Here is a 21,534-nt window from a genome sequence, read left to right on the forward strand (position 1 = left end):
TTTGACATCGCTGTGCAGCACAGATTCTGTAAATCCTCCAGTGTATTTTTATTTTTAGGCCAGATGTCAGCCGTCCTCACTCCTGTTGTCTTTCCTGCCTTGGAGTGGAGATATGTGTTGATGACACATGTATGGTAATAATGTAAAATTTACACTTTGGTTTCCTTTCTATGTGAGGCTGATTTTGAGGTCAAAGTGGATTTTTGTTTTTAGATTTTTCCACTTGTGTTCACTCTAAAAACTGCTGGGTTTGCGTTGTTCCCTCAAATATTGTGTTTAGGTTGTCAGGTCAGATGAAGTGGTGCTAACTAATCTAAACTGGATAAAAAAAAAACCTGTGACCCAGTTTGTTGGGTTAGAGAAGATGCCATATGCATCGTTCCTCACATATGGCCCATCCTCACCTACACAAAGACCTGATGAGATAAAATAGCAAAGATTCATTACAAATATGTGCACTATAATGATGCTAATGTTAGCAGGTTGTGTTATTGACTTTACAGTGACTAGAAAATGTATTTGTTTATGTAGGATAACTTCAGTCTTTTAACTGTGAAGTAGTTAGCAAATGCTAATGATAGTGATCAGAATTTACAAGTTGGTCTTAATAGTAATAGTTTTATGAAATAACTATGAGTTATACAATTTATGAGGTTGTCTTTTTTTCTTTAATAACTGATTATCTTTAATCTCGTTGGATTACAAATATAAAAGCTGCTCAGGGTGTACAGTAGTACAAACTACAGTTATTACTGTTGCTTCGAAGCAAGAAGATCCTAGATTTTTGTCCAAGCTGGGGTCTTTTGGAATGAAGTTGCACATTCTCCTTAAGTACTCTTCCCACAATGAGGTATTTTGGTTTCTACAGATTGCCCCAAGCTCTGAGTTTCTTTATGAGTTGCATGTCCTGAATGCAGTTTTTGTTAAATACTAAATAGTTCACTGCCCAGAGTATCATCAATCATTCTACTGTAAAAATAGGATTCCTCAAAAGGTTTGATTAACTCTTACTTTATTTGACAAAGCACATAAATAGGACTTTAGAGTTGTAGGAGTTTTTTGGTGTGTGACAAAACTACTTTAGTACAGGCAGGCAAAATACCATGATATGTGCATAGACTGGCCAAATATATTGTGAATCATAAAAAAAATGTTTAACAAAGAAAACTGTTGTTTTTTTGCCGAGCAGTTTTTACAGTGTCGACTCAGCTCTCTCATCACCAGATCTGCAGTTCAATTATCAGTCAAACGCTATCTTTCCTAAACAAAAATCTCTTTGCACTTTTGACACTTTTATTGATTAACAGAGAGCGTACCCTGCCCTGTGATGCAGTTACTCCTTATCTTGCAGTTATCACATTGATTTCTTTCTGCCCGTGTCCTCTCTGCAGACTCGTACTCGGCAGCGGGCAGCGAGGGCAGCATTTCCACCTCTGTGGCGTCGCTGCCACCACAGCCTTCAGGCAGCTCGGCCCCCAGCTCACCGAGCTCCAGACGCTCTGTTAGCGCCCTGACGAAGTGGCTTACCAACCCTGTGCGCAAACTCAGCGCTGGATCCACCGTCAAGGGGGACCGCCAGGTCCGGAAACTTGAGGGAAAAACTCCGCCTCTTTCATCCCAGAGCCAGGAACTTTTCAGCCCAGTGAGGCCCGATGAAGCGTTCACCATTCTACCTGTCACCCACAGAGAACAAGTGAGAGCAAGCAGTATCACTTACCACCAGGATGTTTTCTTTAATTTGTGGTCACATGAGCTAGTCAGACAAGTCTTGAGTTTGTAGTCTGGGTTTTACCTTATACAGGTGACTTGGTCCTCCTCATAAGTAAACTCAGAGATCCAAATTAGACCTAGATATTCTCATGACATGGTCCTATTGAAACCGGTTCTGAAGTAAATATGCAAAGTTTCTGCCTTGAATAAACAGAAATCCTGGCCATGTTCATGGTAAGCTGCTTCTTGTTGACCTTAGGTAGCTAAAGAGTGTAAGCAGAGATGAAAGTTTGACATCTTCAGTCCTACGCTGGACAGCAGCTGACTCAGCTGTTCTTAATGCAACAATTTCTGACCCCTGCTCCCCTTTTTCTGTTTTCTGCATTAGATTGACTGTGTCTCAGTTCCACATGGTGATTTCCATAATTTTTGTCTATATAAGTGTGTGTGTGTTTGGGTTTAAGGAGTGGAAAGATGGCCTGGCCAGCCCTGAGGACCTGTCGCCAGAATCCCTGCAGCCATCTGGTTTCATGACTGCCTTGCCGGTGGATTTCACAGCACTGCCAAACACACAGGTCTGTCAAACGCTCAATTTTAATACATCGTACTTGAACTTTTGGACATTTTCCCAAATGTACTCTTGGCCTACATGTTTTTTTTTTTTTTTTTTTTTTTTTTTAAATTGGGCAATTTTAAAGTTGAGTTAAATTGAACTGCAGTAGCTTTCCTGCAATGGAATCCATCCTTTACTCATATACTAATGCAGATCAGCTAATTACCTTCTGATTTCACTAAATCATGGAGTATTGAAGACCAAGTGCATTATGAAGACCAATTGGCAAAGCAGACAGGTCAGAGATGAAGACTTGGAGATGTTTAAAGCACAGTTGAGTTTAAAGCACTATAAAAAGCTTATATAATCTCACTGGGTGTTGTCCAAAGCATCGCTTGAAAATAAAAATACATACCAAAACTACTATAACACTTATTGAAAACCTGAAGTGGGCAAAACTGGTCATGCATTGAACAAGTCTATACAAGAAGAAGAAGACTCTTGTTGACAGAAAGTCAGAAGATATTGTTGTTCAACAGGGTTAGCGACTATTTATGGAGCCAGGGAGCTGATACCCTCATAGAAATGGTGTATCTATACTACAGATGAAATCACAGAAAAGTGAAATAAACTTTTAAATGAAATTGGTTGTACTAGAAATTACTTTGGGGCCTCAGACAAATGTAGTTAGATACAAGTGTGTACTTTCTGATTTTCATTTGTATAAAAAACAAACAAAAAAAACAAACAGTTGAGAGCCATGTATTTTTTACATAGTTAAGCTCTTGTGTTGCTCTATCACATCAAATTCCATAAAAATACATGTATTGGTTGTAAAGTGACAAAATGTAGAAAAAGTTGAAAGAGTATGAATAATTTTACAAAGTACTACAATCTATAAAATCTGAATCTAATACTAAAACATCTATGTGCACATATCTCCTCTGAGAACAAGCAGAAATAATTTCCTATCCTGGTGTGTAGTCTGTGCCTCCACTGTCCTCCATTACTGTCTGGAAATGGCTAACCCTGCTGCTGCTGAAGTAGCTCAGTGACCAAGTAATGGAAATATATAAAAGCCCCATTCTTATACAAGCACATGGCTGTGGGCCACTACTGTTTCATACAGAGCACACATCTACATCTCAGGCTGTCTAAATGGGTGCAAGGTTGTCTCACAGCAGAATGTTGTAAGAAGGATTAGAGGGAAGAGTCTGACAGCAACCTGTGTGATTCATGACTCACGTTTAAAATATTACAAAAGGACCAGCCCGAGAGGTAAACAGGAAACAGCACGGCATGGCAGATGAGATGAAAGAACGGCATATGAAACACACGAGTTTCCACTTCTCCATTAAGTCTCTTGAAGTCATCTGCTTGAGGGAAAGGAGCATCCCAGGTTGGGTGCTCATATGTTGCCTCTCGGCTGTAAATAAATGCTTGCCAGACGGCGAAGCTGCTTGCAAAGTGAAAACGTTGCATTAATCAGCTGCGCCCGAGGCATGTCAGAATGAAACAGCAACACGGATGTCTGAGTGCTATGGAGCATCTCCTGTTTAGGAATCAACACCTGAATCAAAATTTCTCTCCTGAAAGCACATCAAAAGGGGATTACATCAGTAGGATGAGGTCAGTTCTTTGGTGTTTTTATTGCTAGGCTTTGAAGACAGAGTTAAAACTAAACAAGGGAAGAGAGACAGAGAGCAGGCTGTAAAATCATGTAAACTTACTTTGTTACACATTTGTTTTATGGACTTAGCTCACCATTCATTCAGCAAACGGCGCTGTCTCACATGCACAATCAATCAAACTGATTTTTAAATGCTAGACATTTGTCAAAGTTTCAGCTGTTGAAGTAAAATATTGGGAAAAAAGCATTCTTGCTCTATTTAATGGGTTAGGACAAAAAAAACTGGTCTTATGATGGTTGTTGGGTCATTCTCTAAATTTGGTGCATGTTGAGTCCCACAGGTTTTCAAAGATTTTCATATAGCGCAAACCACATTTTTTGAGAAAATCAAGAAATGGAAATATCCATGTGTCTTGATAATATAACATGCAAATATATTTTAAAAATTGTGTTTTGAAAAATTGTATGGGTTGTTGAAGCGTAGAGATCAGCCAAATGACCATGTCCCCACTGACCAATGTTAATTTTTCACTGAATATAAAACAAATAAAAATAGTTAATAACTGCAAGTTATTTATACCATTATAGACATTTTTGGTATACTTTAACCTAACTAAAAGAAATCTGAGAAAAATACATGAATTATTTATAAAATAGCACTTCTCAAGTGCTATTTTAAAGCACTAAGTTACTAAGTAACGCGTTACTGACATCACTGGTTGGGAACTGGACCAACCCTGAATCCCAAAAGGGTGTGCCGTAGACCAACATCCTCCTTAAATGGAGCGGCCGCTCTACTTCTACATCAGTGACGTGCAGTGAGGTGCAAAGCTGGTGAGGCAATGACTTAATCATAATCAGGCATACGATTGTAGACCACCTGCATGTTATTGTTTACATAAGGACATTTCGAGCATGCGGACAACGCGGGAGAGCAAAAAGACAGTTCTTTTACATGCCATCCATAGCCGCGTTGCCGCGGTAGAGTAATTCCGTTAACGCAATGAAACTTGGAAATGTAGGTATTATTAATTTCGTGCTATGCTCCACAGCAAAGGGAAAACCCGTTGAAGTACAACTCAAAACCACTGCTTTCTTGCTCTCTGCATTGGCCAGGCGACACGCAGACTCGTTGTCATAGCAACTGACAACAAGGTCCCTAAAAAAACAGAAATATTTCCCACAGAACATTCAGTCTGTTGCAGTAGTATGGTTTTAGGCTTAATGTCTATTTCGCAATTATTAATAATTGATTGCTGTGGTACGTGGAGAAAATTATAAATATTTCGCTGCACTTGACTGTATAGCTAGCTCGCTGTTACTATATCTTACTCTGCAGTTGTGGAGTCACAATGTCTGGGACCACGAGCGCCCTCTGCCGTGAGGCAAGAGAACTGCTCTAATCTGTTCTCTGCCATTTCTGATCGCTTCTCCGCACACGAAACACGTTACACACACAGTTGGTGACAAAAAGCAATGTACATTATATACATACGCTAAATTAAGGGAAATTGGTTAATTTCCCTTCCAATAAAATGTTTTTTTTTTAACCATTTGATTGGCGACGTACAGACAACAGGAGCATGCGCTCATAGAATGGCAGCCAGTGCAGTTAGCGAGAGGTTGCGCAATCTCAGCTCGCTGCTGCCCCACCAACTGCACTTCCGAGCATTTTAATGGGAAAATGCGAAAGTTCAGCGATTTTGAAGAAAAAATGATCAAAATTTGTTAAGCTAATATTTCACAGTACAAACAGGGTGAAAATAGCAATATAATTTATTTTATCATTATATTTTTCCATTATGACAGGTGAGGCTCTGCCTCACTTGCCTCCCCTGACCGCACGTCACTGCTCTACACACCATGAACAAAAACACCTCTTACAAAATTTCAAACATGTTGATGGACGTGATCTGGACTCGCAGTCCAGCTAACCATTAATGCCTCTGTATTCTAGAGTCAAATGTGAGGCCGTCTCTTTAACTACAAGAGCCTTCCTGCAGTGGAGTCAGACAACAGAACGACGAACAGAATGACTGAAAAATATATTAATGTCCCACGTAATGTCCCACTTTAAGGTACTGGTGGTAGTTTTCCAAATCTCTGATTTGGATGTGAAATACTGGATTCAGCTTTACTTTACAAATAGTGACATTCCAGAAATTTTTTTTTTTTTTTTTTTTTTTTTAGACTTAAGGTTTGATTTTAAAACAGGGTAAGACAAAATTAGTCTTATAATGTACTGATAAAGAATAGTATGACTGAAGGAGCTATACTTTTTTCCCCCAAAATGACTGAAACTGTGATGTAAAGTACTTACATACTTGATATGCATTTATATTAGTTTTGTCATATTTTGTCGCTAACTGAAAATCAAAAAGCCAAAACAAATGAGTTGACTGCTGCTTAGTCAATCAGAATAACACTGTGTTATTCTTGCATCTCTGAGATTGGGGTGACATCATATGAAGAAGCATCAGAGAAGCATGTCTTCTTTTCTTTTTTTACATATTTTCTTTAGCTATGTCAGTGTGTGTGTGTGTGTGCGTGTGCGTGCGTGTGCGTGTGTGTGTGTGTTTTGGGATGCGCAAACATTTTCTTCATAATGACTTGTTTAATTAATAATGACATGGGGGAATCTGCGGTGTTTATAATTTTACCCATCGGAAATGGTCTCTAGCACAAGCTGTAATTTCCACAAAAGGCTTCTGTCTGGTTTTAATGCAGTGCTGTCTCAGCTCACAGGCATTCACATTTGCTTTCCAGCTCTCCCCCCTACATCTAGAGACATTTTTAAGACAATACATCTTTAGGTTATGTGATAACAAACTTTGCTTTGATTTGGTCTCAAAGCCAAACTAACCATATTAAATATGTTGGATTATCAGTATTTTACCAAACCATGTGCAAAGTGTTGTTTAGATTTTGTACATCTAATTTAAATAGAGAAAGAGATAGAGAGGGGAAGAGGGAGGGAGAGAGAGAGAGATCTGAGTTATTTTTAATGACTTGAATCAGACAAAGTACATCCAGTATAGCTTTGTGATCACTTTTGCAATAAATGTACAGTCTAAACATTTTTTGACCCCAATGTTTGTCATGTACCTCCAAACTGACTAACCTGTTAGGATAGATATTAGAAAAATAGTTCTTAAAATCATTAATTCACATTATTCTAGAATTGTTGTCCTCTTTTTCCCCCCTCTCCTGTGCTTTCTGAATATTAAAAACAAAATTTAGAAGAGAGGCAGATGGGAATTTTTCCTGTGGGTCTTTGCCACAGAACATCTGGAAATGATCAGGGAGCCAGGGAGACCTGTCAGCCAGGCCTGGGCTCCAAAAGCAGGGAGAGATGAGCCAATAGGAGCGGGGGGTCCAAACAGAGCCTCTCTGTCTCCCCCCTTCACTTTGCTTTGTCTCATTCCCTGTGACACAACAGAAAGTTCAACACTTTGCAAATGAGTTTATCAAAGAGACGACAGGTGAACAAGTTGAACTAGACCAGGGATGAAAAGGACAAACCGCTCTGCTGCTTTCAGCTGGATCGTGTGCAAGTGTCCGCCCATCTGTTTATTTCCCTGTGAGGTTCCCGTCTGCACGGGCTGTTAGAGAAATGTCTGTGGTGTGTGTGTGTTTAAGGTGCAAAAGCAATGCCTGTGTAGGACAAGGAGACGCAGAGAACTTTACGTGGAGACGGACGGTCGCTTTTGTAAGTTTACTTTGTCAGGAGGGTGAAAAGGAAACATGTGGCTGGAGGGAAAAAAAGGGCTAAAATTAACCCATTTTCACAACATATTACTGTGAGTAATTTTATTAGCACATATGTAGCATACTGCAGTTTTATGAAGTAGGCTAACAAAGAGTAGCACATAGCTTTGAAGGAAAGGCATATGATGCTTTTGACATTCTTTGGAAATAGAAATTTAAAGATTGCATTATTATGCACATTCAGCCAACTTAGTAGCAAATGGACACAAATTTCACCTTTCTGGTGTGCAAAGATGGCAGAGAGATGCTCCAAATGGCTTCTCTATTAGCAGAAAAATAAAATTAATTCATCCGAAAACTACACCTCAGACTGCAGACTTTTACTGCATTTAGAAAAAAACTAAAATCTAATTAAAATTTTTAGAAGTTCAGTGTTAAAACATTTGACCTATCCTTTTTCCTTTCACTTCACAATTACGTTCGTCTTCATGTGTCATACAAAATCCCAGCGAAACACATGGAGTTTGTGGTTGTAACGTGAAAAAGTTTAAGGGGTGAGAATATTTTTGCAAGGCATTGTATCCGCTTCGTCAGTTTGTTTTTAGGAGAGGCTTTGTGCCAAATAAATAAATAGTTAGTGGGTAAATGTGAATTCACACAGCTAGAGAAGATTTCAGCTTGTTTAGGCGAAACCTTGTGTACAGCGTCTATATTTTCCAGGAGAGCCCCATGCAAGGAAATGACATCAATTCCTGGAAAAAACAAGAAAAAATTAGATCATGTATACAACGCATGAACACAATTGATTAGGTTGAGGTAACCTTGTGTTTATCCTGTTTGCTTTGCAGCCGCACAGACCACACTTAGAGATGCTGACATAGATACAGTCGGAGAGATGGTACATAAAGAAAGTGAGAAGAAAGAAACCCCCCCCCCCACCCCAACAAAACATCTAAATATTTCTTAGCGTATTCTGTTTGTTTCTTTTTCAGATGTTGAAAACGCTGAGCCCAGTCTGCTGTGGTTGTAATTCCACTTTCCCTGGAGCAACAACTTTATCAAGAGTCTTTACAGTTTTATTAGATCCCACAGCTGTTTTGCTTGTCGAGTTCTGACTCTTGATTTATCTTTTGCAATGTGTGGCACAGCGCCGATCATTAACAGCAGCAATCTGATTCCAATCTCTTTATCTATCAATTTCTGCTCCTCATACCCGTCTGCTCCCCACCCAACCCCCCCGGTCCCCTTAGCAACCTGCATCATTACCATTGCTCTTCTGCTCTTTATCTCCCTTTGTTTGTTTTATTCCTGGCATGATCCACATTACTGGCACAAGGCTCCTGATAAACAATCCGTCTATCTGTCTGTCTCTGCCTCCTCAGGACACTCAGTCTGCCGGTCTTCCGCCCAAGGACAGCGATTCCGTCTTGATGGACGATACCTCCAGCCAATGGTCCGCTGTGGCTGACACCGAAGAGGAGAGGAGAAGTGCCTTCGAGAAAAGCATGTATGTGTTTAATCAGGATGAATGTCCACACATTATGCATGGCCCGGCAGTTGTCGTCGGAATATTGCAGTCGTACATTAAACGTGGCCCGGCACAAACAGCGTTACGTGTGGTCGCAGCTGCAGAACGTCACTTAGGCCAAGATTGAACCCCAGAGGCTTCGCCTGTTTGCTGGCTCTTATTGGAATTAATGAGCAACTTTTCGACTTAATGAGCGCTTAAAACAAGACGCCAAGAAATAATCAAATGATGACAGTTACATGACAGGGGCATTATCTGAGTCAGGCTACAAACCAATAACCCATAGCTTTCCCTTTGCTTAGTAATGTTGGATAATGTATAAGTAGGGTGGAAAATATCAAGAAATATGCTTCTTTAAATTCTACAATAATGGAATACACATTTTGCACTCAGTTAATTGGGTTTTTCAAATGTGATTCTTATGAATTAGAAGATAACTATTGCAATTGCACATATGACAGCAACAGACAACATTGCAGAATGACTTAATCCTGATAAACTTTATTTTATTGTGTTTTTAAGGATAGTAGCTGGAGTCCTGTTTTACCAAAACACAGGTAGATTTGACTTTTTTTTTTCATTTCCCCTGAACCTTTTAACATTTTGTGATGTCAAAATAGCAAACTTCAATTTATTTCAGTTAGTGGTGGGACTCTTAAAATCTTTAATCAAGTTTATTGCAGGGTCTGTAATTAATAACTCGTAATTAATTGCTAAATTATTAAATAACTAGACATATGAGCTCAACAGCAGAGATGTTTATTGTTTTTTTATCAGTTTTTCAGCCACCGGATTGGTTCAAGGTGCTATTACCATTCATGTTACGTCTTTATAAACTATGAAACTAACCTCCAGTGAGACATGGGGCTTTGTCATCCATCGCTGCCGTTTGCAGATGTTTCTTGTACGTCAGATTTACAGGGCTACCAAAAATATGCAAATACAAATATCCTGGCCCGATGAGGTAATGATTAATGGGTGGATGCGGCAGAGGAAAAAAAATCTGAGATAAACTGCTCTAAAGGATTAAATATATATTGCTTAGCTGGAAAAAGGATGATAGTAAAATTCAAGCTGTTTTCAGGAGAGAAGTGATCACCACCTACTTGTGGAATTAGATCATGTTGTCTGCACACAACCTGACTACTACATTTAGCATGACTAAACTCCTTGTTCGCATTGCATGAAAATGTAATAATAGCATTATTGTCTCAATTTTTGGTGTGACTTGTTATTGTCCTCACAAGCAGCAAACAAATGACATAATTTCATGAAACACGAGGAAAGAAATTCCAATTCTCTTGTCCAGAAAATATCAATGAAGTAATTTTTTTGTTTTTGTTTTGATACCCAAGCATCAAGAGCACTCACATAAGAAAGTACTGTGGGTCAGTCTCCATGGTAACCAGCTGATTCTCTGGCCATTAGGTGATGGTAGTCTTCTTCTGGTAATGTTTCTGAATTTTTCTCAGATGTTCAGTTTTGCACTTTGAAGGTTCGACAGAAGAATGTAATTTGTGTTATAACAATAGTTTGTCAGACTTCATTTTATCAAGCACCTATTTACAATGATCCTGCTGCCTCCTGCCTATAGATCCCCCAGCATCTGGAAACAGGACGGTTGCTCATGGTCCTCCATAAGTAATCGAAAGTTAATCTAATATCTGTCAAAACTGGGGAAAAAAAGGCATTGTGGTGCCAAAACAATATATACTTTTCTTGCAGTGGCTGCTGTTGACATTTTTAAACACTTAATGCAAGCAGAGTTTACTTTACATAAACTGACAGGCATGCAAAAAAATAAAATAAAATAAAAATTTAAAAATGCGCCTGAACTGCAGATGTATTAATGTATATACACCTGAAATCCCTCTGAGCTTCAAACCTGACTGGGACTCTTTAGCTGCTATCATATGTTAAATGTTTTATGCTGATCTCTTTCAAGTGACATTTGAGGCTTGTTGCTGTTCTTTAGGAGACACTGAAAAGGGATCAAAAACCTGCGACCCTCCACTTTTTTGTGTGTGCACAGGTGATTTTCTGTTTGCTGACTTCAAAACCTTTGCAGGATGTTTATTCAAGTAAAATAAAAAAGCGTCTGCGTTTTTCTGTGCGACATCCAGAAATCTGGGAACTGAGTGTTTTTTTTTTTTGAAAGGCAAAAAGAAAATTCCATAAATTATCAAAGTACTGTCATGTGCTTTAAGATGTAAAATAACTTCAGGAACACTAATCGTCTCCTCTGTCTGCTCCTCCAGGTATGTACTGAATGAGCTTATAGAGACAGAGAAGGACTATGTGGCAGACCTGGGGCTCATAGTGGAGGTAAACCTCACAGTCTGCACTGACATTCATCCACCCAGTCTATCAAAGAGCGGTCCAAATCCTAATCATCGCAATCCCTTCACTTCACTCCACGCTTTGGTCTGCTTCCATCCCACCGTCTCCAGTCCTAAGCAGATTTCATGAATTATAAGCCTAAGGAGTATTATATTACAGTGCAATCCATCTCCCGTTGCCTTAAATAGCAGCAGATATTTCGGTTTAGAGAGGAATTCTTGCCATCTGAAAGTTAATAAAAGCTTAGTATTATCTGGTGTGGGATTGCTGCTCTTTGCTGTAATGACTTAGCTATGCACTGCTGGTATGATCAGCTTTTTTTTTGTTTGTTTGGCTTGCTGGTTCTTCCTTTTGCAGGGCTACATGGCTACAATGAGTTCCAGAGGTGTTCCAGAGGGTCTGAAAGGAAAGGACAAGATTGTATTTGGAAACATTCACCAAATATATGACTGGCACAAAGAGTGAGTTGCAAGTCTTTAAGGATTTTTTTCCCCTTCTAAAGAATGTTGAAAGCTCCGTGTTTCAAAGCAGACAAAGCGAAAGGAAAACGGCAATCTGCAGAGTGTAATGTGTTTGCGTCTCAGTGGAAAACGAAGGAACAAAAGTTCATGAAGCAAATCTGAACTTCCGTTTTGGGAGGATGATTGTGTTTGTGTGTGCCTGAATGTGTGTGTGTTTTTTTTGTGTGCAGCTACTTCCTGGAAGAGCTGGAGAAGTGCTTGGAGGAGCCAGAAAGCCTGGCTCTGCTCTTTAGTAAACATGTGAGTACATTTAAACATCATGTTGGCATATACATACATGCATATTAGAGGAGTAGGTGGGTCTGTGTCTGCTTCCTTGCTGCGTTGGGTGTGATGGAAAAGAAAGGAAAGAAAACAGACATGGCTCTTTCCTTTCCTCGCTCCACTCCCAGCCTGGCTCTTTCCACTTCCCTTTCTCTGATCCTTCTCAGTCAGGTTGGGCTTTTAGCAACAGTACTCAGTGAAATGACTTAAACGGCTGATCTAACAGACTGGCAAAATCAAGCAAAAAAAAAAAAAGAAAGATTTTAGCCATAGATTTTTTAAATTTTTTTAAAGATTAATGGAGAATTAGTCAAAAATTCTCAAATCTCACCCATAATCTAACCTGGTCTACTGAACCTGAGGGAAAGGATCAGACAGATAATATGGACCACAATTAGAAAAAATTGTATTCAAAACAAAATTATCCAAAAACGTATTTGGAAACCAAGATGCATAGATGTGCCTTTTGTGTGTTTGTACCAGTTAAACGTCCCGTCCTGGCATTTTGTATCGGTTCAAGGACAGAAAATGGAGTGATTCCAAATAGAAAAACATTTTCATCAATCATAGGTTATACAAGCACTTATTATTGTTCCAACGTTTCTTGTAGACATACAAGGCTTTATTTTTCAAAAGAAAGATTGTACCACTCTGTTCACATGACATTAATGTTTAGGAAAAAATAAGGAAATCAATTTTCACACCCAAATTTGTGGGGACACCTTTCCCACATGAGGCCAGAGAGGGACACAGAAGGTCCTGCTGGACAATAACATGTTTTTAGTTGTTTTAGATAAAAAAAAATGAGAAAGTCCATACCATTCATCAACCTCTCTGTCAGTGAAAGGCTGGCACACAGAAAAACCTACCGTACATACAATAATACTGCTGTCCTCCACAATACCAAAAAAAATGACCGTGGTCGATTGTCTTCCATGTATTATTGAAATATATCATGATCTCTTTTTTTTTTTTTTTTTTTTTTTTTACAAATGAGGAGCAATCATTACACACCATGACAGACCCTGGCGAGGACTGCTGTGTTGACGCAAAGTCCTCTGTCTGTAACCCAGAACCATTTGGGAAGCTGAAGAGATGATCTTCAGTCCCATTGGGGGTCACACAGGGAGTAAAATTAGATTCATGTGTATTGGTTAAGTAGTGGCACATGCAGTCTAGGCAGACATGAACGGCCAATTCAACTAGCTCGGCTTTGCTTCTGCTTCAAACATAATTAAGTCAAAGATCTCTTCCTCTCTCCCGCTTTGTTCACTCATTCTCTTATTGAAGCTCCTTTTGGAATCCAGAGAGACTTAGCCCACAGGATAATCAACTTAAAAGGCCGGTGGGGGATTAAAAAAAAAAAAAAAGCTCCAACTAAATCTAAGCACGGTGTCAAACTGTGAAAACAAGCAGACTGGGAACAAGGCCCTAATGAAAAGCAGAGAGCTCGAGCCGCTTTTAACAAGATCCGTGTCACCAATATGCGCCATGTGTGCTCACTTACACACAAGCAGCCTGCAACACGTGTGAAAACAGATTTATACTGGAAGGCAGACACACAGAACAGTTGTTCATACGTGGACGGCGGCTGTTTACATGCAGTCCATAGTCTGCAGATCTGGGCGGGCTGGTTGCTAGGTGCTGTTATACATCGACAGGCTGTGAAGGCTCTGGTTACACCGAAGGGTGGCTTGGGGTAAATTATACATAACCTGGTGCTCATTTACATGTAAAGCCATTAGTTCTCTCATCGCTGCCATATCTGCTCTCCCATGCCAATTAGTTACAGAAGAGTAGGCACTACCAGGCAGAGTCGGCTTCAAAGGAAATCGCTGCACTTGCAGACAAATCATTGTTGTTCTGCCTGCCTTTCATCCCAAACAGCAGCCAGACTAACCACACAGTGAAAAACGGTTTCCTTTTCTCTTCGCTTTCGGAGGCATTTCATATGGTTGTGCTGCTATCAAAGAAACATTGTTCCCCCACTGGGACTCAAATTGGTATAATATTAGGAATAGATAATTACGGAAATACAGTAACAAAAAGACAGACATGACTTTTAATTAATTTTGAGAACAAAGCAGTAGTAAAAATATTTCAATTTACAAAACATTTAAATAAGTAAATTCCCCCTGTTGCTAATTCTCACCACATTTCATGGGTGTGAAATTATGTGATTATTTCACACCCACAAGCAGATCACATCTTATCATTACCATTGCATAGACCTTCATTTCTTTTGGCAGTAACATATTAAGGTAAATATAAATAAGTTCAATCCACAAGACAGAGATGCGTAATGAGCAATACCAATAATTCACATAGATATACATAAGACAACTTGATTCACGAAATACTCAAAATGCTCTGATAAAATAAGAGAAATGTGTGATTTGCTTGTAGGGGAATTTGTTATAATTTCATTGTATTTCGAAAGCCAACAGTAGTATTTATTAATCTGTACCAAGATTAATTTTGAGAGTTTTTTTGTTTATTGTTTTTTGGTCTTGGTTTTCAGGAGCGACGTCTCCATATGTACGTTGTCTACTGCCAGAACAAGCCCAAGTCGGAACATATTGTCTCAGAGTACATTGACACCTACTTTGAGGTGAGAAAAATCTGCTTTTTCTCCTGAAAAATTAACAACAATTTAATTTGTTTGTGGTTTTCGTTTAGTCTCAGCAGCAGTTTACTGTCACACCCTAAATTTTAGCATGCACCGATGTCTCTGCTATGTTTAGCACATGTGTGCGTGAATCCCTTTAGAGCTGCCACTTCATTTTTGGTGTCTATCCTTAATCACTTTGAGTTAGATGACGCAGGTCGTCAGAGGTCGTGTTTTGAGACGCTGCTGACATGTGAATTGCTGTTTTTCTTTCTAGGAGCTCCGACAGCAGTTGGGACATAGACTGCAGCTCAATGACCTGCTCATCAAACCTGTCCAGAGGATCATGAAGTACCAGCTTCTGCTGAAGGTGACTAATGGTTCATTGCTTCGCCGCTGACCAACACACCAGCTACCCAAGCACATGCACAGAGCAGCTGTCAGAACACACACAGCTATGGCATGGGGGCTTATGTAAACATCATGTGCCTAAAACATCAAGACACACACTGAGCATATTGTCTATCAGGCTGCTTTCCACTGACAGAGGAAGAGGCAAATTACAGAATGAGACTCTCTCCCTGCCAGATGATTCAAACAATAACATGTAAATGTCTTTTCTGGTCAGTTGTATAAAGCTCTTGCTTCTTTAAAACTTTACTTTATTGTACTCTAATGAATGAATGAATTAAACACCCATTAACAGACCACCAGATGGCCTCGCTTTACTCTGGGTAGTAAACCTGGAATGCTCCGGTGACCATGCTGTGTCTATTTCCACAGGACCTTTTGACGTATTGTATCAAAGCTGGGAAGGACACTAAAGAGTTAGAGGTGAGAGTCCTGACGGAAACATTCATGATTTGAAGATATTTTGGGAATGTGAGTGTCCAAGACAACAACTCTTATTCTTGTCTCGAACACAGAAAGCGGTGGAAGTGATGTGCTTGGTGCCAAAACGTTGCGATGACATGATGAATGTGGGCAGATTACAAGGCTTTGAGGTTTGTCTTTACAGCAGCTTTTCAACAACCCATTCTTGTTCGATACAAGACAAGCAACACTTTACATCTGGTTTTTTTGGGGGGTTTTTTTTGCTTCTTTTTATGTTTGTGTACCAGGGAAAGATCACAGCCCAGGGCAAGCTGCTTCAGCAGGAAACTTTCACTGTCACAGAGCAGGACAGTGGCTTTCTATCTCGAGCCAAGGAGAGACGAGTCTTCCTGTTTGAGCAGCTGGTAATTTTCAGCGAGCCCATAGACAAGAAGAAAGACTTCTCCATCCCTGGATACATCTTTAAAAACAGCATCAAGGTGTGTGCTTTTCTATCCTCCATGAAGCCACACAGAATGTAACCAAAAATAAACAGCAAAATACCTAGAAGTAAGAAATTGCAACACCCACCCAGGTTGTGAGTTACACAACAGATTTGTATCACACTAATTCTTCCCCCCCAATTAGCATGTTGTGCAACTCCTCAGTATGAAGTCTCCAGGGAATCGCAGGAGTTATTTAACAAGCGATTCAGCAGGATGTTATCCGCCCAGGTGTTAGTCAGATGTGTTGTTTTGCAGGTTAGCTGCCTGGGGGTGGAGCCCAGTGTTGATGGCGAAGATACGCGTTTTGTACTGACCTCACGAAACCCAGATGGGAGCATGGTGCGGTACCAGCTGCAGGGCTCCTCCGCTGAGATCTGCAGAGCTTGGGTCAACGACGTGGTTCAGATCCTGGAAAGTCAGCGCAACTTTCTTAATGGTATGATCAGCCTATGTTTTAATGACAGTTATTTATTTCTAAAAAGTAATAAATTGTTGATTTATTCATCAATCCCTGAGCATGTCATGAGATTATGTAGATAAGTCGATAAATGTTTGGGGGAATTTTTTTGGCATTATTTAAACACAGTGACAAAACGTACACTGTATGAGTAGACAGGCAATTGTTGTTTTTGGTGTCTGACAATAAATCATCCATTTTGTCAGTAAGAATTATCAAAATAATTTTTTAAAATTAAATTTTAGGCTTACATTCAATAATTCGTAATAGCCTTGGTGATCACATCATTTCACAGCATTTTAAGTTAAACTGAGGTAAGTCTGTGAAGATATTCTAAATGTACACTCCTCAACCACAAAATACCAAGAAGAAAAAGTTTGGTTTTATCCGTGGGTGCAATTTCCATTTGACCGAATGAGCCATTTTTCATCTGCTCAGGCAAATACTGAAACTTAAAAGCGCTCACTGAAAAGAATAGTTCAGAATGATGTGACTATTTAGATAATTATGAGTCAAACGGTTCCTTCATTGATCGCTCAGAAAGACTTTTGGTTGATTATTTTTGAAAAAGGGAGAGTTTTCAGGGGTGCAAATACATCGACAAATATTTCTCTGGCTGAAAATTTTAGATATGTTCCTGAGCTGCCCGGGGTTTAATATTGACTTCACAGTCATAACACTTTTAAATGCAAAGCTTTTCACAGGACAGATTCTGTCTAAACATAACCCTCATTAAACACTATTCACACATTGCCATGGAGGTGTAAAGCTTTAAGAACCCACAAACATCTTACATTAAGTATTTTAGATGCATTTTCGTTTTTATAAAATAAGCTATCAAAGACTTTTTGAAAGATTTTGCTAAATGAAACAAATGTTTAAAGTTTTGGTGATTTGTGGATGTGGATAAAACGAATTGAGAACATGTTTTTAGTCAATTCAACCTCATGGACAGGGTTACCAAACATTTAATAAGTGCTCATAAACACCCTAGAATTGTTTATTTTGTAGGTGACGTTAACATCAATGAGCTTCTGTGTGTGAATCTGGACCGATAAATAATGGATCACCGCGTGTCATAACACTGTAACATCAAACAGAACAAGAACAACGTTGCCAGATAATTAACATGATTGGGCTTTTATCCTCTCACAAAATAAAAAACACGCATCTGCTCCATGCAACTCTCTTTAGCACACTTATGGAAAGTTGCCAAAAGCTGACTGCGTTTTTTTTTTCTTTTTCTCTCAGCCTTACAATCACCAATTGAGTATCAGCGACGAGAGAGCAAATCCAATAGCCTGGGCCGCAGCATGAGGCCCCCTCTGTCTGCTGCGAGCGCCCTGAGGCCCCACTCATCTGCCTCCATCGACCGCAACAAGCTTCCCTCCCTCCGCTCTCACAACACCTCTCTGCCAACGCTCTACCTGCCGAGCCAAAGCCAGAGCCAAGGGCCGAGCGAGATGTCCTCGGTGAGGGGCGTAGGTATCTCAAGCTGTATCGCTCTGTGGGAAGCGCCACTGCCGTTACCCGTTGCACACTGTTTCACTGCCTGCTGCGCCAGAAACTCTGTTTTTCAAGCTTTTGTGGCTGTACATCTTAAATGTAGAAATAATAATAATAATAAAAAAAAAAAAAAACAGCAAACTGCTTCGTGCGTGACCTTCAGTAGTGAGTGATTCACCTGTTCCTTACCTACATCTGCAGGCCACTCCGGTCCAGCCATGCCCTGATGACTCCCACTCTGCTTCACCATCACACGTCCGAGTGGGTCTCTCTGATCAGTCAAACTGTCCAGCTGTATCAAATGGGCTGTACACGCCGGCCGCTCAGGGTGCACAGGTAGAGTATATGCAATTGATTAGGAGTTTATTATGACCACTGAGCTGTGCAGTCAACAAGCAGGGTAACCGAACAAGCTGCAGAATTACACACCACAGACAACAAGCCTGTGGGGAACTGCTTTCAGACCATGTTGCCACATCTAAACACCAAATCCAATTTTCTGTTTAATGCTAATTAAGCTGTAACTGCAACTCCTTCTGTAGACACAGACTGAGTGAAGAAATGTGTTTGACAAAAAGAGTTACACCTCCCCCTATTGGAGAACAAGTGCATTGACCAAATCTGCTGCAGATTATTAAGAAAACTGATGGACTAAACAAGAAGATTATTAAACAATAAAAATAATAAGTTAGTAAGTTTGAATAAGTTTGTTAACAGCAGCATTTTGTAAAGTTGTTTTTTTGTTATCAAGAAGATGTACGTCTGTCATCATTGGGCTTTTGTCCTCAGAGGGCTGACAGATTATGTTAAGCAAACAGGAAGTGGGCCTGGGCTACTTCCTGTCCAGGAGATGCCTATCAAATATGCATAATGGCTTCCCAGTCTGATGGGGTGTCAGATCCATCTCCAGTGCTTTGGAAAGTAGTCATAATCCTTTAACTTTTCTACATTTTGTCACAATACAACCACAAATCTTATTATATCTTATGTACACTACCAACATTTCGCTTTCATGCTTCATACATCGAGAAACTGAATTTTCCGTCAATTCGTTTTGCAAAGCTCTCTCCGACCTCTCTTCACTACCTCCTAGATAGAGAATTGTATGTACGCCAAAGAGCTCAATTTTGATTTAATCTGCCCAGAGCTCCTTCTTCTGTAAACTATAAACAAAACTTATGTTTTTTTTTGTTGTTGTTTTTTTTTTTCCACCAACAAAGTATTGTGTTAAAATTATTTATAAATGAGGCCTTGGAGCTGCAGAGTGCATGAGTCATCATATGACTCTTGGCTGCTTTTCTAATTATACTCTTTATTCCTAGCCTGTCAATTTAGAATGGTTATTTCTTGGTGATATTGTAACTATGCCCTATTCAATGACGTCATAGTTGTATTTTCTGCCCACATTAAAATTATGCATTGCTGTTGTTCTATCAGGTGAAATCCACTGAAGTATCTTGCTGTAACGTGACAGCATTAAAAAAGTTTAAGAGGCATGAAAACTTTTACAAAATGCCTTACATGCTAAGCTGTTCACATGCACATAATTTTAACAGTTTCCTTTACTGGCATGAATAGGAAGGATTTCAAAGATGTATTATAAATATAGAAAAAAAAGTGATTTCTCTTACATCAGGGATACCAACAGTTGGTCCTCGAGGGCCGGCATCCTGCACGTTTTAGTTCTCTCCCTGGTGGTAGTAACAACCTTTTCAGCATGTCAGTGTTCTTCTAATGAGCCATCATTGGATCCAGGTGTGTTAAACCAGGGAGAGAACTAAAACATGCAGGATGCCGGCCCTCGAGGACCGACTTTGGGCACCCCTGTCTTACATCCTGGCTCCATTAGGGCCACTCAGTGCTTTGATCAGTGTTCCCTTCTTCCCCAGCAGAGAGCAGTAGATGGTCTCCGCAGAGGCTCTGCTTCTGATGTGGTGTCAGGCCCCTCAGCCCGACGACGTTCCAGCAACCTAGCCCAGCTAGCTGAAGACGACATGTGAACTCTTCTGAATCAGGAGGACAACAGCTAACTAATGCTGTGAAGACACCAACTGTGTACTTGTTCGCACACCTGAGGTGTCTGCTTGTTGCGGGACTTCCTAGGAAGCTGAAATATAAAGGAGCTGTGGTCTATATATATATCTATATATATCTATATATATAGATATATATAGATATAAAGTGCTTGGCTCCCTTTTAGAGAGCCACTTGAAAGGGAGGTGATGTGGCCTTGATCACCTCCAGTGAGCAGCGAGAGCATCCAACGCGATGCTGTTAGGCTCAGAATTATAAAACACTCCTTGATATGACAATTTCTGCTTTCTACCTTCTGTTTTTTTTTGTTGTCGTTTGTGTGTTTGTTTTCTTTTGAAGAGTTTGTATTCCTCTCTTTGAAAGGGATGGAGCGAAATCTTGGATGATTCCATTCCTAATTGGGGCAATCACTGGAGCTAAGTGTGTGCCTGAATGTGTGTTTGTGACAATGACTTGTGGATATGTTGGTGTACATGAGAGCGGGCAAGGAGCGCCTCTTCTTGTTTCCTCTGCAAATTTCTTTAAGTTTCATTCTGATACCCTGCGATGGAGACAACCCCATTTATATTCTTTTTTTTAATTTTTTTTTATTTTATTTCCCTGCTGTCACCTGAGTTTGCTGTTTATGTTAACAAGAACGGGAAAGCCGGAACATTTGACGTGGTCATCGCAAGAACTTTATTTTCTCAAATTTCATTGAAGAGTGAGGAACTTTCTTTGTTGCAACAGTGTTGAGGGGCGCCCTGTGTGCTCCAATATTCTGTTTGACCGGCCTCCCTTTGATCTGGACAAGAAGGCATAAGGGAGCCCTCTGGAGGTTCTCTGTGGGTATGACGTCACCCCAGGTTTCTTTTTTCCCCTCTTCGGGCAACTCCTCAACAGTTGAAAACGCATCCTTAGAGACTCACCCGAAGTGTTGCATGCAACATCTCCGAGGTCGTCACTGACTCGAGCAATGCCACATTACACCTATATTTTGTGATCCTTAAATAAGAATTGATTTTTTAAAAAAATGTAAGTCATACTATAAGTCAATTCTTGTCATGTCAAGACGCTCGTTCTATAACTTTTGCCCTCATGGATCATATACTGTACATACTATAAAGAAAGCGTACTTCAACACAGCCACTTGAAGGATGAACTATGGCCCTGGTAGGCCAAGAACTCTCATCAGTCCAGCTGGTTGTTTGCATGATTCTTCTTCCTAAAAAGTGCCAAAAACAGCAGCAGCTCAGCAATTAGGATGTTTTGTGTCCTTACTATAGGGGCCGGCTTGCCATTCCTCTTTTAAAAAAAAAGAATCAAAGATATTAATTATCGTTAGTATTTAAATAAAGAGGAGTTGCAAAAGGAGAA

At 39.9% G+C, this 21,534-nt stretch overlaps 1 protein-coding gene across 7 annotated transcripts in view; it reads left to right on the plus strand.

Moving 5' to 3' along the window:
- Positions 1-21,181, plus strand: part of arhgef25a (Rho guanine nucleotide exchange factor (GEF) 25a) — a 58,195-nt gene extending 37,014 nt beyond the window's left edge. For 2 of the 7 annotated variants that reach the window (XM_044112432.1, XM_044112466.1), the window contains 15 exons: positions 1,392-1,693; positions 2,175-2,285; positions 8,984-9,108; positions 11,388-11,454; positions 11,827-11,930; positions 12,161-12,230; positions 14,776-14,865; positions 15,140-15,232; positions 15,646-15,696; positions 15,789-15,866; positions 15,984-16,175; positions 16,437-16,617; positions 17,890-18,119; positions 18,346-18,480; positions 20,034-21,181. In XM_044112432.1, coding sequence (XP_043968367.1) covers positions 1,392-1,693; positions 2,175-2,285; positions 8,984-9,108; positions 11,388-11,454; positions 11,827-11,930; positions 12,161-12,230; positions 14,776-14,865; positions 15,140-15,232; positions 15,646-15,696; positions 15,789-15,866; positions 15,984-16,175; positions 16,437-16,617; positions 17,890-18,119; positions 18,346-18,480; positions 20,034-20,144 — 1,940 coding nt within the window. In that variant the 3' untranslated portion in view covers positions 20,145-21,181. The remainder of the gene's footprint in view (positions 1-1,391; positions 1,694-2,174; positions 2,286-8,983; positions 9,109-11,387; positions 11,455-11,826; positions 11,931-12,160; positions 12,231-14,775; positions 14,866-15,139; positions 15,233-15,645; positions 15,697-15,788; positions 15,867-15,983; positions 16,176-16,436; positions 16,618-17,889; positions 18,120-18,345; positions 18,481-20,033) is intronic. The other 5 variants (XM_044112440.1, XM_044112475.1, XM_044112456.1 and 2 more) reach the window with 3 other exon arrangements.
- The last annotated feature ends 353 nt before the right edge of the window (positions 21,182-21,534 follow it).

Source organism: Gambusia affinis, linkage group LG01 (genome assembly GCF_019740435.1).
Source record: "Gambusia affinis linkage group LG01, SWU_Gaff_1.0, whole genome shotgun sequence".
Lineage (NCBI taxonomy): Eukaryota > Metazoa > Chordata > Actinopteri > Cyprinodontiformes > Poeciliidae > Gambusia > Gambusia affinis.